The 19109-nt window shown below is 36.5% G+C and overlaps 1 protein-coding gene across 1 annotated transcript; it reads right to left on the bottom strand.

Moving 5' to 3' along the window:
• Window positions 1-4315: 4315 nt before the first annotated feature.
• Window positions 4316-5278, bottom strand: LOC130837039 (olfactory receptor 2T29-like). The gene has a single exon (XM_057709797.1). It carries the CDS (start codon window positions 5276-5278, stop codon window positions 4316-4318), a length of 963 nt encoding a protein of 320 aa, XP_057565780.1.
• Window positions 5279-19109: the final 13831 nt, after the last annotated feature.

The following is a 19109-nucleotide window of genomic DNA, read 5'->3' as shown; positions in this document are numbered from 1 at the left end:
TACACTGAACTGAAATATTCTCTGAGAGAGGCTACTTCCTCTTATGTGACTAAAGTCCTTTTGGAAAGATTATCCCTACCTGGAGAACTCCTCTCACACTTCATAGTGATCAAGAAACCCATTTTACTAGCCAGGTATTTGGAAATGTCTGCATCCTTTGGCTGCTTTTACAACAGTTTCACTGTGCATACCACCCTCAGTCCTATGTTTTAGTCAAACATAAAAGCAGAATTATTAAAACAAAATTGGCAAAATGTATAGAAGTCCTTTCAATACAGCCCATTTGTCCTTGTAAATGTCAGATCCACCCACTTCGGAACCCATAAACTTTTACCCTATGAGACAGTCACACAATGCTTTTGCCTCCTGCTTCTTTTGACCCATAACTGATAAAAGGAGAGATACTCCACTATTGCAAAGACTCAATTGCTTCTTTTAAAAATAGCTGTCTGGTAGAGCAATATTTTATCAGTATGCCCTCAGAAGATGATGACCTGAAGCATTACACCTTGCAATCTAAATATTTCATCTGTTGGAAAAGATACTTTCAGAAGTACTCTCTTCAACCATGCTGAAATGGTCCCTATCAGGTGCTGCTAAATAACCCTATGCCACCAAACTGCTGGAAATAGAACTATTAGATTTGTGTGACACACCAAAAGAATGTGCTACACTGACTGGACCTGCAAATCAATTGATGACCTGAAAGTAAAGATTCCCCAGAATCTAAGCAAATAATATCTGACACAGCTTTCCCAAGATGTCTGGACCAGGGTTGTTGGAAGTTTGTTACCAAATCATTGATAATGACATAAAGCTTCATATGATCTCAAGGGACTGTATCTTGATAACATATGGACTTTGGATAAAAAGTGCCTGAGAGCTCTCCCTCCGACCTCTGCTTGTTTCTCCAATGTGACCTTCTATAGGCTTCCAATCTGTGCATTTCCCTTCTGATGTGAGACTATACCTAGAAAAGGTCTTTCTTGCAATTGATGCACAAAAAGCCACTGAAACTAAAAAAAACCTGAGTCTTCAACAGTGATGTTTTAGGGAAAGCTCTTGATAAAAATAGGGAAATATAAAAATATTATAACTAGAAATCTCAGTGAAATAGATTTAGGAGACTGGAAGTGAGAGCTTGCATGCCTTGTGTCAATAGAAAATCCCAAAAGGAAGAAAAATTACTACCCCTTTTTGCTGGCAGAGACTCAACCAATAAAAAGCCATGTACTCTTTGTTCATTATAGCCCTCTCAGTTTCTTTTCCCTCTTTATAAAGGGGTTCTTCATTTGCCATGGAGGTTCTTGCATGTGGCTCACCATGTTTTCAGACCCTGAATTGCAATTCCCTGCTAATCCTGAATAAACCATCCTTGAGGGAGAAATATCCACCAGTCTATTTATTTCAGGTCAACAATACCCAATTGTGAAAAACTAAAATCTTTTACTCTAAGATCCAGAACAAGGCGAAAATGCACACTCTCACCAATCCTGTTCAATGTAACCCTTACTGCAAGTCCTAGCCACATTCATTACACAAGAAAATGGAATAAAAGTCATTTAAAGCATAACATTAGAAGTAAAACTATCATCGTTGGTAGTAATATGGTCTCATATGAAGAAAACTCTAAAATCTGCACACCAAAGAAAAAAGGAAGAAGGAGGAGGAGGAAAGAAAGAAGAAAAGAAAGAAGGAAAGCAAGAAAGGAAGAAGAAAAAAGAAAGAAGAAAGAAAAAAAGAAAAAGAAAGAGAAATGAAAAGAAAAGATACTGATGAAATTAACAATGAATTCAGTCAAATTGCAAAATGCCAGATACAAATAAGACATACAAAATCATTTACATTGCTATACACTCACAACAAACTTATGAAAAGTAAATAAGAAATCAATATTTACCTTTCCACACACAGTGACACAAAGTGAGCAAATGCCATTGTAAAAATGGTAGCAATAGAACTGCTCAACACAGGGTTTCCACAAACCTTCAATCTGTGAAAAATTCAATATCTGTGAAGCACAATTTACCAAAGCCTAACAAAACAAGATATGACCGTATGCAATGTTTGGGTCCTAGCCACAACATTAAAGGTTTACATTTTTTGATCTCAGTGGAATATAGATGCAGAGACTGGTTTAAAAACAATAACCTAAGATTTAAAACAGGAAACCAAAATTAGATTAACTGTGAATTCCAATGCACTTAGTTTTGCTATTTAAGTCTCTCCCGAGTCATTCCTAGAAAACTTATATTGCTACTCCTATTTCTTCAAACATTTGAAAACACTTTAAAAATTGGAATATTTGTGAAAAACAATGCAATCTTCTCTATTTAATCTATGTTGATTTATCCTTAATTTGATAAGTATTCCAATCTTTGTGCTTAGCATCCTTTGAGAGATGTAGGAAGCTGAGGGCTTATTTTTATGGAGTAGAAGTGATTTGTTTGTCCAAATGCTGATAGGACATAAACACAAACACATGAATACTTTCTGGCTTTTGACAATCTTAAACTGCTTTATTGCACAACTACTTATGTGTCACTTTAAGTAAGCACAGTTGCATGCCAGAAACTGCTCCATTCACTCTTTTCATTCTACGTGCAAGACATTTGGAGCAGCAGTTGTTCCTCCATGTCCAGGAATTATGAGTATTTTATACAATATATAATTTGACTAACAATTTCCCAGCTGCACAGTTCTTGTAAATTCTTCCTAGTAGAGGCAATGGAAAGCTGTATTTTGAGCATGTTATTTTAAGAATAACTCAACATTCTAAAAATATTTTTATCTAATCTAAATTTTGTTTTGCTTGAGGTAAAGTAAAACGAATCGTACTTGGAAGAATGGTTACACATCATATTTTGTTTTGTTTTGTTCCACTTTGTTCCCCATATCTAGGCTGTTTTAAATGGAACCATTAAATGTATCATTTAGTTCAGCAAATTAATGGGTGATGCCTACACTACTCAGTTCTTTTCGGATCACTTCACTACTGTGTTCAAAAGCCTGGGCCACAAGAGAGCAAGAATTGACACTATCATGTGAATCAGAGATGGACATGTCATTGGAATATTTACCTCTCCTGATTGGCCAACCACCTGATATTTACTCATGCTGTTCTATTTCCATGGCTTCAGGTCCCTGAGCAGTCTCCCCCACCAATCCAGCCTTCAATATTTATCTGAGGGTAGCATCCAATCCCCATTCAACACAGAGCTCCAGTGTTATCACTCAGCCCTGCTTTATCTGGCTGAACTCACATGGCACAGGGGTAACTGATATGTCCTTATGACCTGCATCCTTTCCCCATGAGCATCAAAACAATTTATGTAATTTTTTTACAACTATTTGAACAAAACACATCTACACTTCAAATTTGTAGGGAAAATAGCCATGTGTAATTCATGTTCTAAATTCACTTAGCTAATATTTCTAAATTATAGTATAAGGCATTTTTGTTGAGTAAATGAAGGATTGAATACTTGCTGTTCTTCGGCTCACTTGTATAATGTTATTTACTTCAAATCTCAGCTCAGATGCTACCTCACACAGAAAATGTTCCCTGCTTGAGGGAACATTGGAGTTAATATTATTCCTTCTATTTGTAGTTACCTTATGGGGTCTTGAATTTCTAATCTGCCACAAAGAAATAAGGACTCCAGAGATGTAACAGCCACTAGACCCCTTCAGGGTTGAACCATGAAGAACAAAGTATCCCTCAATAAACATGGGCAGAAGACAAGATTGTCTCAGCAATGGTCAACACATAAAAATGAGCATAATTTCTGAGATGTCACTTAGACGGCCACGAAGCAAAATGTAGGAACAAAAAAAGGGAGAAAAGTCTGATACTTTACCCTTTACTTTTTGGTGATTTCAAATATACAGACAAGTACCATAAATAATAATAGTACAATTAACACATGCAACATTTACCTAGATTCATCTATTAACAATATATCTCTTTTGCTTCATCACCTCCTTCTCTGTCTCCGTCATCAATTGTGCACATTATGATCTTTTTCCTCTAAATATTTTAACTGTGTATTTCTTAAGAATATGAATATCCTCTCATAGAATCACAGTGTGGTTACCAACTTCATAAAAATGTAATGTAGATTCAATACAATTTTAAAAATAATTTGTACACAGGAGTGTAAAAATGAAGTGCTTTCAAGTACAGGGAAACAAATCCCCTAAAACAGATGAATATGGGATGACACATAACGGTATGAGAATCTGAAGACTAATATTGGCCAAAAACATAAATTTCTGATATATAAAGAAAAATAAACCATTAGTATAAAATATCTTACTTTACAGTTCTCTGAAAGACAGATCCCACTTTCAACATTTTCTTTAGAGCTCCTGTGACATCTTTATTCCTAAGACTATAGATTAAAGGGTTTAGCACAGGAGTGAGTATGGTGTAAAAGACAGACACAACCATGTCCTTCTCAGGGGTGTGGTAGGAACTGGGGAGCATGTAGGTGTAGACGGCAGCCCCATAAAAGAGGGTGACCACAGTCATGTGGGAAGAACAAGTGGTGAAGGCCTTCTTTCTGCCCTCTTCTGAATTCATCCTATGGATGGTGAGGATGATGAAAGTATAAGAGCTTGAAATGACTGTCACAGGGATGAGGAGCATGAGGACACAGCACAGGTACATGAGTGCCTCATAGAGGGATGTGTCTGAGCAGGAAAGCTTCATTACAGCAGGGACCTCACAGAAGAAATGATGGATCTCCCGGGATCTGCAGAAGGGGAAGGTCATGGTGATGGGTGTGAGCATAAAGCCATCCACCAATCCCAGGAACCAGCAGCCAGACACCAAGAGGAGCCACACCTTATGGTTCATGAGAGCAGAATAATGGAGTGGATGACAGATGGCCACATACCGGTCATAAGCCATGGCAGCCAAAAGGAAATATTCTGAACCTCCTAGTGTCAGATAGAGAAACATCTGCATTCCACATTCAGGGGCTGAAATCTTATTCACACCCAGAATCTGGTCCATAAGCATCTTGGGCACAGTAACAGAAATGTACATCATGTCCATGAGAGACAGCTGGCTGATGAAAAAGTACATGGGGGTGTGTAGGTGGGCATCAGAATGTATAAGAAAGATCATGATGCTATTTCCAGACAAGGCCATCAGGAAAATGACAGAAATAACCATACAAAGGAGAGCTGGGTGCTTGGATTGACTGAAGATGCCCACAAGGATGAAATCCAACTGTCCAGTGTGGTTGCCCACCCAGATGGAGTGGTCCATGAGGTCTCACCTAGTCCACCAAGAAAAGCTTCAAGATTAATAGATCACGCATGGGATATGACCACCTGAAATGAATATTTAGTGAGCTTGTGGTGTGTGTATGTGTGTATGCGTGTCTGTATGTGCATGTTTGCATGCAAAGCAACAAAATTGTGTAATAAGAGTTAGTGCTATAAACTGTAGATTTGGGGGAATAAGGTGCCTGTAAGTCAAAAATTTTAGTGCAAAATTAGGAAATCAAAATTCTTGGTCAAAATAATTGGTTACCTATTGTAAAAAATTAGATTTTTGTTATACATTAAAATCAAATGAACCTTTCTATTTAAGGATCCAACTGGATCTTAAAAACTATTAGAAATATATGAAAAAAATAGAAAGTTATTTAAACATATTTTGGTGAACATATATACCAAAATTTGAACTTCAAGTAATGCTGTGAGGCTCTGCGCTTTTGTGGAGTGAGCCATACATCCACAGAGCAGACCGGGGTCACAACCATGACCAACCCCTTAGATATCCTAAGGGCAGTGGGTGAGGAGCCTAGACTCTGAGGCTGGACTATGCATCTATGTTATACTATTCCTCTGTCCACTCATTAAGAAAAGAATCATGTTGGATATCAAATATGTTTAGGACTAAATGAGGTAAAATAATGAAAAGGCTAAGAACATTACCAATTACAGATGAATAATCACATATATTGCTAAACTGTTGATATCTACAGTAATTATTGTGCATATTCTTTGTAATAGAAGGTTGTTACTTTTTTACGATATGAGATGCATTACTTCAGTTTGCTAGTTTTAATATCTATTCAAACATATGAGAATTCAGATTGGATAAATTCTGTAGTTCCAGACTAATATATATATATATTATAGAAACTATATTATTTTCTATATTATTAATACATAAACTTTATTATTATTTTATAATATTATGTATATTATATAATATAATCTCTACATATATATGAATATATATGTATATATAATCTCACTTTCTGTAATACATACAAACTACATAAATAAAATTTATATAAATAGTAACATATAAATATAAAATAAAGAATATATACTCTTTATTTTAAATCTAGTTAAGTAGAACACTATGAAGAATCTCATCTTGGTTCTGTCTAGCATATGCTTTTTCAACTTCATCTCTCTAAAACTCACACCACTTGTTCTAAATCTCAGTGAGAAGAACTAGCATTGACATGGCTGCTCCCATTTATAAGATAAGGCTTTAGGTGTTGTAAACATTATCTGCTTTATTGTCTATGGCAATCATTTCTTTTTCATGGAAACAGAGATGCTGAGAGGAAAACTGAGCAACATTGAAATGTCTCTGACTTCAATTTTCATTCCTCCACCTTGCTGTACATATCTTATGTCTGTGTTGGAGGCTGAAGACAAATTAAAGAAAAATTAAACTTGGTTACTTTTAAGAAGGTCCTATTCAGTCTATTCAGGGAGAAGTATTATGTAAACATAATTTAAATTAGAATGTTAAAAGAGCTAGAAGGTAAATAAGAAAGAACAACACAAGCAAAATACAACTGGTCTTTTTGAAAAGAATTAGTAATTGTTTCTTCTATGTGTTCTGTTATGAAGATTAAACCTTTGCAGCTTTTCAATTTCTGACATGTTAAGTATTCAATTTTATAAGTCGTTACCAACAAGAAGGAAACGTTGGCTCCTCTTTCTGTGAAGAGTTTAGAAATACTTATGATGTAGGAATATTTCAGGGAGGATAACCAAGTTTCAAATATATTTTATACTCATAATAATCCCAGACATTAATTTAATAGTTCCAAGTTCTGGAGTGCTAAAGCAAGAGACAATACTGAAAATTAATTTGATGACCTAATATAAATATTCAAGAATTGGGAAAGTACCATAAAAATATAATATTTCTGTCCAATTACAACTACAATGGCAGAGGAAAGATGAGCACTGTGCAAAATTTAAAAATAGTCAAATAACCTGAAGACAGACCTGTAGCTGAGTCTCTCTTTGTAGTCAAAATGGCAAATGATCAGTGCAGTTACGGGCAATGTGAAGACCTCCAAGCTGTTTGCTGAATGAATGAAGTGAGAGCTGCAGGGGGAATGGGAGGCAGTGGGCAAATCTCTTTGCACTTTGGAAAAGTGCAGTCACTGTGATCAGTCCACACTGAACAACCCACCTAGACACCAGACAGTCAAGGGAATACAGTCTGTATCAGGCAAGGCAACTAGCCTCCCTGATCACTCTTACTCTTCTCTATCCAATTGCCTAAGTTTAATGTAAATGGAATAGTCCATATTCAATTTGGGGGATTATTAACAATAATGGTAGAATTACATCAAATCTTAGATGAAGCTCACAGTGTCCCAGGAATTGTTCTGTTACTTTACCATTTTCTTCTCTCCCAGGAGCTTATGAGGTACATACTTATCTCATTTTGTCCTTTTGCAGATTAAATAATTCAGGTTCCTGGGCATCTGTCCATCATCCTACAATTCACCTGAAGGAGTACCCGTGTCTCAGCTCAGGTGTTGGGACACAGAGAATCTTTAATACTGCCTAAGTTCTCTAGGTCACAGTCTTCCCTCCATAGTTTACAAATTGAGTATTAGCCATCCACTGTCAGTTTCATCTGGCAAAAATAAATAAGACTGAGACATTTATTTCAGTGTTCTAACTACCAGAAATAATCTTCACTCAAAGTAAAATTAGTCCATTTTCTTATGTAAAATATGTCTCAAGGGCACAAATTCACCATAGAGTAATGTAGGAGGAATGTGTATTCTTTTACCCTTAAATGATTGAAAATCAAAACACATATTTTAATATATTGCAGTAAATAAATGTTATATAAAAGAAGAAAAAAACACTTGATTTTCTCCATAAAAGTAGATGATAGGGAAAAATTAGGAAATATAGTCAAGTATTAATAGAATCTGTAAGAAGCAGCACAAGTCAAATATAATAATTACCCTTTTGATTCTGTAGATCTGTCTTCCTGTATGATTTACTTCAACAACAGATGATGCTGAATACATTGCCTAGATGGGCTAACGGAAAATAGCCACTGCTGACTGTATAAATAGAGATAGCAGAGTGCCATCATCCCGGGTGCTACTATGGCCATTAGGGAAGTAGAGGATGATTTTTTATTCATAAATCCTCTATGGAAACTTCAAGAAGCATGCAATTATGAGCTAAAAAAAAGATAATAGATATTCTGTTGCAGTTTTCTTTTTTTTTGTCATATCTTTAAAAAATCTTTCATTATTAAACTAGAAATCTTAAATAAATGTTAACAATAATCTCAAATCTTACCATTGTCAATACAATCTTATCTATGACATAGATGTTAGTTTACATATGGACTTAGCCTTTTCACATTACCAAAATGTTTTCTTATATGTGTGTATATATATCCTCATTGTTTCTTCCAGAATGTTTTCTGAGGTATTGATGCTTCTCTTTGTCTTTCAGAGATAATGACTCTGAAATGCATAGCCTAATTGATGTGTCAAAGACAGCACCACTAATCAGTACTATGGTTGAGACTAAAATTGAGGTGGTCTCCTTTACATCTGCATCTACTCTTCAATAAGTTACTGATTGTACTCTTTCTTCTGTCACCCAGTTGCAATCTCTGTTGCTTTAATGTTGCATTGCATTTTAGGTATTTGGTTTTAATTTAAATGTTGACAAGATAACTACAGAATAAAATATTTAAACTCACAAACTGTTATAAAGACAATTTAAAAATCAACCATGATGTAGTTTCCCAGACCAAAGTTATGCCTCAATAGTTGTATCTTGGCTTCAGTGTACAAATATTTATGGAATGCATACCATATACCCTGCAGTTTATCACAAAAAACAAAATTACAGGACAATATCACTGATGAACATAGACACAAAATCCTCAACAAAATACTAGCAAACAGAATCCAACAACACATTAAAAGGATCACACACCATGATCAGGTATGATTTATCCAAGGGATGCAAGGCTTCTTCAATACATGCAAATCAATCAATGTGATACACCATATTAAAAAATTAAAGAATAAAAGCATATGATCATCTCAATAGATGCAGAAAAATCTTTTGACAAAATTCAACACCCATTTATGATAAAAACCCTCCAGAAAGTGGGCATAAAGGGAGCCTACCTCAACATAATAAAGGCCATACACGACATACTCACAGCAAACATCATTCTCAATGCTGAAAAACGGAAAGCATTTCCTCTAAGATCAGGAACAAGACAAGGATGTCTACTCATGCCACTGTTATTCAACATACTTTTGGAAGTCCTAGTTATAGTAATCAGAGAAGAAAAACAATAAGAGGTACCAAATTGGTAAAGAAGAAGTAAAACTGGCACTGTTTGCAGATGATATTTATACTACACATAGAAAATCCTGAAGATGCCACCAGAAAACTACTAGATCTAACCAATGAATTTGGTAAAGTTGCAGGATACAAAATTAATACACAGAAATCGGCATAAATAGGCACTAAAACAGAAATACAGATCAACGGTAAAGGATAGGAACCCCAAGAAATAAACCCATGCACCTATGGTTACCTAATGTATGACAAAGGAGGTAAGAGTATACAATGGAGAAAAGATGGCCTCTTCAATAAGTGGTGTTGGGAAAACTGGATGGGTTCATATAAAGAATCAAATTAGAATAGTATCTAACAACATACACAAAAATAAACTCAAAATGGATTAATGAACTAAATGTAAGACAGAGCACTATAAAAATAATATTAGAGGAAAACACAGAAAGAACATTCTTGAATAAATCACAGCAAAATCTTTTTTGACCCACCACCAAGATGAAAATAAAACAAATATGAACAAATGGGACTCAATGAAACTTAAAAGCTTTTGCACAATGTAAACCATAAATGAGACAAAAAGATAACCCTCAGAATGAGAGAAAATATATTGAAATTAATCAATGGACAAAGGATTAATCTCCAAAATATACAAACAACTCATGCAGCTCAATTCCCAAAAAACAAACAACCCAATCAAAAAATGCGTGGGGGCCTAAATAGACATTTATCCAAAGAAGAAATATAGATGGCCAAGAGGCACATGAAAAGATACTCAACGTCACTAATTATTAGAGAAATGCAAATCAAAAGTACAATGAGGTATCACCTCACATCAGTCAGAATGGCCACCATCAAAATATCGAGGAACAATAAAAGCTGGAGAGGGTGTAGAGAAAAAGAAACCCTTTTACATTGTTTGTGGGAATGTAAATTGATATAGCCATTGAGGAGACAGTATGCAGGTTTCTTTAAAAATGAAAAATAGAGTGCCCCTGTCTCCTCCCTGAGCCACAGCTTCCCCTCACCTCTGCAGGCAACCCTCCAACACCAGCAGGACAAGCAAACCCAAAAGTTTGGACAACCATGAGGAAACAAAGAAACACCATGCAGGCAAAGGAGCAGGAAAAAAACCCACAAGACCAAATAAATGAGGAGGAAATAGGAAAAATGCCTGAAAAAGAATTTAGAGTAATGATAGTAAAAATGATACAAAATCTCAATAACAAAATAGAGAAAGTACAAGAAACAGTTCATAAGAACTCAGAAAAACAAACAGCAATGGATAACAAAATAACTGAAATTAAAAATACTCTAGATGCTATAACCAGCAGAATGACTGAGGCAGAAGAACAAATAAGTGAGTTGGAAGATAGAATGGGGGAAATAAATGCCACAAAGCAGGAAAAAGAAAAAAGAATAAAAAGACTAGAAGACAGGCTCAGAGACCTTAGTGATAACATTAAGTGTACCAACATTCGAATTATAGGCATCCCAGAAGAAGAAGGAAACAAGAAAGGGTCTGAGAAAACATTTGAAGAGGTTATAGTAGAAAACTTCCCCAACATGGGAAAGGAAATAATGAACCAAGTCCAAGAAGCACAGAGAGTCCCATACAGAATAAACCCAAGGAGAAATACACCAAGACACATATTAATCAAACTAACGACAATTAAACACAAAGAAAAAATATTAAAAGCAGCAAGAGAAAAGCAACAAACAACATATAAGGGAAAACCCATCAGGATAACAGCTGACCTCTCTACAGAAATTCTGCAGGCCAGAAGGGAATGGCAGGATATACTGAAAGTCCTGAAAGAGAGAAACCTACAGCCAAGAATACTCTACCCAGCAAGAATCTCATTCAGATTTGAGGGAGAAATCCAAAGCTTTCCAGACAAGCAAAAGTGAAGAGAATTCAGCACCACCAAACCAGCCTTACAACAAGTGCTAAAGGAACTTCTCTAAGTAGGAAACACAAGAAAAGGAAAACACCTACAAATACAAACCCAAAACAATTCAGAAAATGGTAATTGGAACACACATGTCAATAATCACTTTAAATGTAAATGGATTAAATGCTGCAACCAAAAGACACAGACTGGCTGAATGGATACAAAAACAAGACCCTTCTATATGCTGCCTACAAGAAACCCACTTCAGACCAAGGGATACATATAGACTGAAAGGAAAGGGATGCAAAAAGATATTCCATGCAAATGGAAGTCAAAAGAAAGCTGGAGTAGCAATACTCATATCAGACAAATTAGACTTGAAAGTAAAGACTATTACAAGAGATAAGGAAGGACACTACATAATGATCAAGGGATCCATTCAAGAAGAACATACCACAATGGTAAATATCTATGCCCCCAATATAGGAGCACCTCAATACATAAGGCAAATGCTAACAGCTATAAAAGGGGACATCGACAGGAACACAATAATAGTGGGAGACTTGAGAACCCCACTTACATCAATGGACAGATCATCCAAACAGAAAATAAATAAAGACACACAAGCTTTAAATGACACATTAGACCATCTCAACTTAATTGATATTTATAGGACATTCCATCCAAAAACGACAGACTACACTGTCTTTTCAAGTGCACACGGAACATTTTCCAGGATAGATCACATCTTGGTCACAAATCAAACCTCAGCAAATTCAAGACAATTGAAATCATATCAAGCATCTTCTCAGATCACAACGCCATGAGATTAGATATCAACTACAGGAAAAAAATTGCAAAAAATACAAACACATGGAGGCTAAACAATTCACTCCTAAACAATCAAGGAATCACTGAAGAAATCAAAGAGGAAATCAAAAAATATCTAGAAACAAATGACAACGAAAACAATACAACCCAAAACCTATGGGATGCAGCAAAAGCAGTTCTAAGAGGGAAGTTTATAGCAATACAGTCCTACCTTAAGAAACAAGAAAATGATCGAATAAACAACCTAACCTTGCACCTAAAACAACTAGAGAAAGAAGAACAAAGAAACCCCAAAGTGAGCAGAAGGAAAGAAATCATAAAAATCAGAGCAGAAATAAATGAAAAAGAAAGGAAAGAAACCATAAGAAAAATAAATAAAACTAAAAGCTGGTTCTTTGAGAAGATTAACAAAATTGATAAACCATTAGCCAGACCCATCAAGAAAAAAAGGGAGAAGATGCAAATCAACAGAATTAGAAATGAAAAAGGAGAAGTAACAACGGACACCTCAGAAATACAAAACATCATGAGAGACTACTACAAGCAACTATATGCCAATCAATTGGATAACCTGGAAGAAATGGATACATTCTTAGAAAAATGCAATCTTCCAAGACTGAACCAGGAAGAAATAGAAACCATGAAAAGAACAATCACAAGTACGGAAATTGAGGCAGTGATTAAAAATCTCCCAACACACAAAAGCCCAGGACCAGATGGGTTCACGGGCGAATTCTATCAAACATTTTGAGAAGAGTTAACACCTATCCTTCTCAAACTCTTCCAAAATATTGCAGAAGGCAGAACACTCCCAAACTCATTCTACAAGGCTACCATCACCCTGATACCAAAACCAGGCAAAGATGTCACAAAAAAAGAAAACTACAGACCAATATCACTGATGAATATAGATGCAAAAATCCTCAACAAAATACTAGCTAACAGACTCCAACAGCACATTAAAAAAATCATCCACCATGATCAAGTGGGGTTTATCCCTGGGATGCAAGGATTCTTCAATATACACAAATCAATCAACGTGATACATCATATCAACAAATTGAAGGATAAAAACCATATGATCATCTCAATAGATGCAGAAAAAGCTTTTGACAAAGTTCAACATCCATTTATGATACAAACTCTCCAGAAAATGGGCATAGAAGGAAATTACCTTAACATAATAAAAGCCATATATGAAAAACCAAAAGCGAACATCGTTCTCAATGGGGAAAAACTGGAAGAATTCCCTCTAAGAACAGGAACAAGACAAGGGTGTCCACTCTCACCACTATTATTCAACATAGTTTTGGAAGTTTTAGCCACAGCAATCAGAGAAGAAAAAGAAATAAAAGGAATCCAAATTGGAAAAGAAGAAGTAAATTGTCACTCTTTGCAGATGACATGATATTATACATAGAAAACCCTAAAGACTCTACCAGAAAACTGCTAGCACTAATTGATGAGTTTAGTAAAGTAGCAGGATACAAAATTAATGTGCAGAAATCTCTTGCATTCCTCTACATGAACAACGGAAGAGCAGAAAGAGAAATTAAGGAAACTCTCCCATTCACCATTGCAACAAAAAGAATAAAATACCTAGGAATAAACCTGCCTAAGGAGGCAAAAGATGTGTATGCAGAAAACTTTAAGACATTGATGAAAGAAATCAAAGACGACACAAACAGATGGAGGGACATACCATGTTCCTGGATTGGAAGAATCAACATCGTGAAAATGACTGTACTACCCAAAGCAATTTACAGATTCAATGCAATCCCCATCAAATTACCAATGGCATTTTTCACAGAACTAGAGCAAGAAATCTTACGATTTGTATGGAAACACAAAAGACCCCGAATAGCCAAAGCAATCTTGAGGAGGAAAAATGGAGTTGGTGGAATCAGGCTTCCTGACTTCAAACTATACTACAAGGCCATAGTGATCAAGACAGTATGGTATTGGCACAAAAATAGAATGGAAGATCAATGGAATAGAATAGAGAACTCAGAGGTAAGCCCAAACACATATGGGCACCTTATCTTTGACAAAGGAGGCACGAGTATACAATGGAAAAAAGACAGCCTCTTCAATAAGTGGTGCTGGGAACATTGGACAGCAACATGTAAAAGAATGAAATTAGAACACTTCCTAACTCCATACACAAAAATAAACTCCAAATGGATTAAAGACCTACATGTAAGGCCAGACACTATAAAACTCCTAGAGGAAAACATAGACAGAACACTCTATGACATCCATCAAAGCAAGATCCTTTTGGACCCACCTCCTAGAATCATGGAAATAAAATCAAGAATAAGCAAATGGGACCCAGTGAAACTTAAAAGCTTTTGCACAGTGGAAGAAACCATAAACAAGACTAAAAGGCAGCCCTCAGAATGGGAAAAAATAATTGCCTATGAAACAACGGACAAAGGATTAACCTCCAAAATATACAAGCAGCTCATGCAGCTTAATACCAAAAAAGCAAATAATCCAATCCACAAATGGGCAGAAGACCTAATTAGACATTTCTCCAAAGAAGACATACAGAGGGCAACACACACATGAAAAGATGCTCCACATCACTCATCATCAGAGAAATGCAAGTCAAAGCCACAATGAGGTATCACCTCACACCAGTCAGAATGGCCATCATCCCCAAATCTGGAAACCACAAATGTTGGAGAGGGTGTGGAGAAAAGGGAACTCTCCTGCACTGTTGGTGGGAATGTAAGTTGGTACAGCCACTATGGAAAACAATCTGGAGGTTCCTTAAAAAACTACAAATAGAACTACCATATGATCCAGTAATCCCACTCCTGGGCATATACCCAAAGAAAACCATAATCCCAAAAGAAACTTGTACCATAATGTTTATTGCAGCACTATTTACAATAGCCAGGACATGGAAGCAACCTAAATGCCCATCAACAAATGAATGGATACAGAAGATGTGGCATATATATACAATGGAATATTACTCAGCTATAAAAAGGGATGAGATGGAGCTATATGTAATGAGGTGGATAGAACTACAATCTGTCATACAGAGTGAAGTAAGTCAGAAAGAGAAGGACAAATATTGTATGCTAACTCACATATACGGAATCTAAAAATGGTACTGATGAACTCAGTGACAAGAACAAGGATGCAGATACAGAGAATGGACTGGAGAACTCGAGGTATGGGAGGGGGCGGGGGGTGAAGGGGAAACTGAGATGAAGCGAGAGAGTAGCACAGACATGTATATACTACCAACTGTAAAATAGATAGTCAGTGGGAAGTTGTTGTATAACAAAGGGAGTCCAACTCGAGGATGGAAGATGCCTTAGAGGACTGGGGTGGGGAGGGTGGGGGGGGACTCGAGGGGGGGGCATCAAGGAAGGGAGGGAATATGGGGATATGTGTATAAAAACAGATGACTGAACCTGGTGTACCCCCCCAAAAAAATAAAAAAAATAAAAAAAAATAAAAAAAATGAAAAATACAACTACCATATGACCTAGCAATCCTGCTACTGGGCATATTCTCTGAGAAAACCATAATTCAAAAAGACACATGCACCCCAGTGTTAATTGTAGCACTATTTCCAATAGCCAGGTCATTCAAACAATCTAAATGTCCATCAGCAGATGAATGGATAAAGGAGATATGGTACATGTATACCATGGAGTATTGCTCAGCCCTAAAATGGAAGGAAACTGAGTCATTCATAGAGATGCATCTATGTGGAATCTAGAAAAATAGTACAGATGAACCTATTTCCAACAGAGGAATAGCAATGCAGATGTAGAGAACAGATGTGTGGACATGGCAGGGAGGGGGGAAGGAGGGGGTGGGATGAATTGGGATATTAAGTTTGACCTAAATACACTACCATGTGTAAAATAGATAGTGAAAACCTGTGGTATAGCACAGGGAACTCAGCTTGGTGCTCTGTGATGACCTGGATGGGGGAGGATGTGTAGGATGTCTAAAAGGAAGGGGATATATGTATACATATAGCTCATTCACTTCATCATACAACAGAAACTACCATGAGATTGTAAAGCAATTTTACTCCAATAATAATAAAAAAAAACCTAGAAAAATTAATGAGTGAAGGAGTGAGAAATACTTTTCCAGGTAAACAAAACTTATGGCATTTTCCATCATCCCATCTGTCTTAGAAGAAAAGTAAAATGGAGTTCTTCAAGTTGAAACCAAATGATTCTATAAAACACAAACAAAATTAAATGTCTCACTGTGAAGGTTAAATATAAGGAAAATACACATTTTTGTAATAATGTAATAATGATGGGTAGATAACTTTTAACAGTAGTTTGTAAACTGAAGGACAATTAAAAATAACTCTAACCAGGGAAATTAGTTATTAGAAAAATTATATAGAAAGAAGTAAAATCTGACATCATTTAGATACAGTGTGTGGAAGAATAACAGGGTGTAAAATTTCTGTTTATGATCAAAATTAAATTGTTGTCAGCTTAAAACAGATTGTTATAACTATTATATAGAATGTTCAATCTGAGCCTCATGGCAACCAACAGAAAAGTAAAGTTGACACACAAAAGAAGAAAAAGTCATCAAAAATATCACTACAAGAAATTAATCACACTACAAAGAATGTAAGAGAAGAATAAAAAACCAGGAGAAGTAAAAACCAGAAAACAAGAAAATGGCAAAGTGAAAGTTTTATCTACCAGAAATTAACTTTAATTGTAAAAAGAATATCTTCTTCAATTAAAAGACATGGAATAGCAGAGTACATTTAAAAAAAAACAACACAAATACACTAACAACAAAATATCAGAAAGAGAAATTAAGGAACATTTCCATTTATTATTGCATCAAAAAAATAAAATAAGTTGGGAAAGTTAAGATGGTAGCAGAGTAGAAGGACATGGAATTTGTCTCTCTCCATGGATGCATCAGGAGTACATCTATAGAGGCAACAATTCTCACACTACACTGACTGAACACTAGCAGAAGACCTGGGACACCAGAAAGGACTATAAATATCCCTGCATATTTGGGTAGGACAAAAAATAAAAAAGAAAAAAGAAGAAGGGAGAAGAAGGAGAGGAAACAGGACGGGACTTGCACCCCTGGGGAGGGAAGCTGAAGCACAGGAGAGATTCCTGAATTTGAGGAAAACCCCTATCTCATGGAGGAGCCCCTATTCTGATGGAGAATTCAGTTGGGAGAGAAGGGAGGCAGTTGGGGCTGTTGGAAAAGGGTGAAGTGACTGATCTATGGCAGGTGGGATAGAGTGAGAAATACACAGACCATCCTTACTATATCCCTGTGTGCCCTGGACTGAGACATATGTTCACAAGTGTGAAAGTGACCCGGAAGCTGGAGCATGGGGATTGGAGAATAGGTCCAGGGTGAGAACTGCTGTTGGCTATGGGAAGATGGACTGAGGGTATGGAAGGGAGGGAATTAGCAGCAGGGAATGCCTATGGAGGAAGACAGGACTGCCATGGAAGCAGGGTGATACTGCTGAGTCACATGCAGGGGGAGAAGCCACTCTTTTATCCTCTCTCTACCCACTTGCTTGTGCCCACAAGGAAAAATAAAGGAAGCCCACTCCAGGGCCGGCCCTTGTGTGCCTGCTGCTGAGCACCAGAAAAAGACTGACCAGGTCTGGTCCTTACTAGGTCCGTATCTCTTACAACTGTGGCTGCTGTCTTCCCTGCACATTTGGCACTGCTGCTAGGGCTCCCATGGTCCAAGCAGTTATACCACCTCTGCACCCTGTCCTCACTGAGGCAGGCCCGAAAGCTCCAAGGCAGCCTCAGGGCTAGATTCTTGTGGGTGGACCACATGCAGAGGTGGGGATAAAACCAAAGCTGAACCCCAGGGATGGAGGTACTAAGGGAGAGGATTGAAAATCTTTCCATCACCTTACAAGCTGCAGATTAAATCCCCCTATCAGCTAGATAGACCCTGCGTCTATGGAATATCTTAATAGACAATGAGTGTTCCCACAGATGAAAAAGGTCTAGTTCTGGCAGCTGTGGACTTTGAGGGCAAACAAACACAGGAATTTTCTGAGTGGTCCGCACAGGGCCCACAGCAGGTCCAGAGTCCAACCCAGAGGCAGAGGAGGGCCTCATGGGGAGGTGGAGGTGGACTGTAGCTCAAGGTGTGTGGAAGGACACTTACAGCTGAGACTCCAAGGAAACATAATTATTATTAATTTTATTATGTTTTGATTCATTCTGTTGCTGGTTCTGGTTTTTTTTTTTTTTTTTTTGTTCTATTTTTTAATTTTGTTTGTTGTCGTTTTAGTTTATTTTTAGTTTAGTCTTTTGGGACCTTTGTGTTTTATAACATACATATATGTACATAAAATATATATATTTAGTTTGCTTTTCTGTTGTGCTGTGTTCTTTTCCCTTATTTTTTTCTCCCTTTTCTTTAGTATATATGTATATTTATATACATATATATATTTATATATTTCCATTTCTACTTTGCTTTTCTCTTGTTCTGTGTTTTCCTCCTTTTTATGTTATTTTAATTCATCTTATTCTATTTCTAATTATTTTTATGGGTTTGTTCTGTTTCCTTGCTTTACCCTACAGTTGGCACAGTGCTTCAGTTTTGTTTTTAGGTTTTGTGTTTTTCATAGCTCTGATTCCAATTGTTTGATTTTGGTTTTGGGTTATTCTGTTTATCTGGTTGTTCTCTTGCTTTTTGTTTTATTTGGTTCTGTTTTTGTTTCTTTTGCATGAGTGTGTGTTT

Source organism: Hippopotamus amphibius, chromosome 15 (assembly GCF_030028045.1).
Source record: "Hippopotamus amphibius kiboko isolate mHipAmp2 chromosome 15, mHipAmp2.hap2, whole genome shotgun sequence".
Lineage (NCBI taxonomy): Eukaryota > Metazoa > Chordata > Mammalia > Artiodactyla > Hippopotamidae > Hippopotamus > Hippopotamus amphibius.
Note: the sequence above shows the minus strand (reverse complement) of the source record. Positions and strands in the feature narration are given on the sequence as shown.

Coding starts and splice junctions, on each gene's coding strand:
- LOC130837039 (XM_057709797.1), bottom strand. CDS start 5,278: ATGGACCACTCCATCTGGGTGGGCAACCACACTGGACAGTTGGATTTC.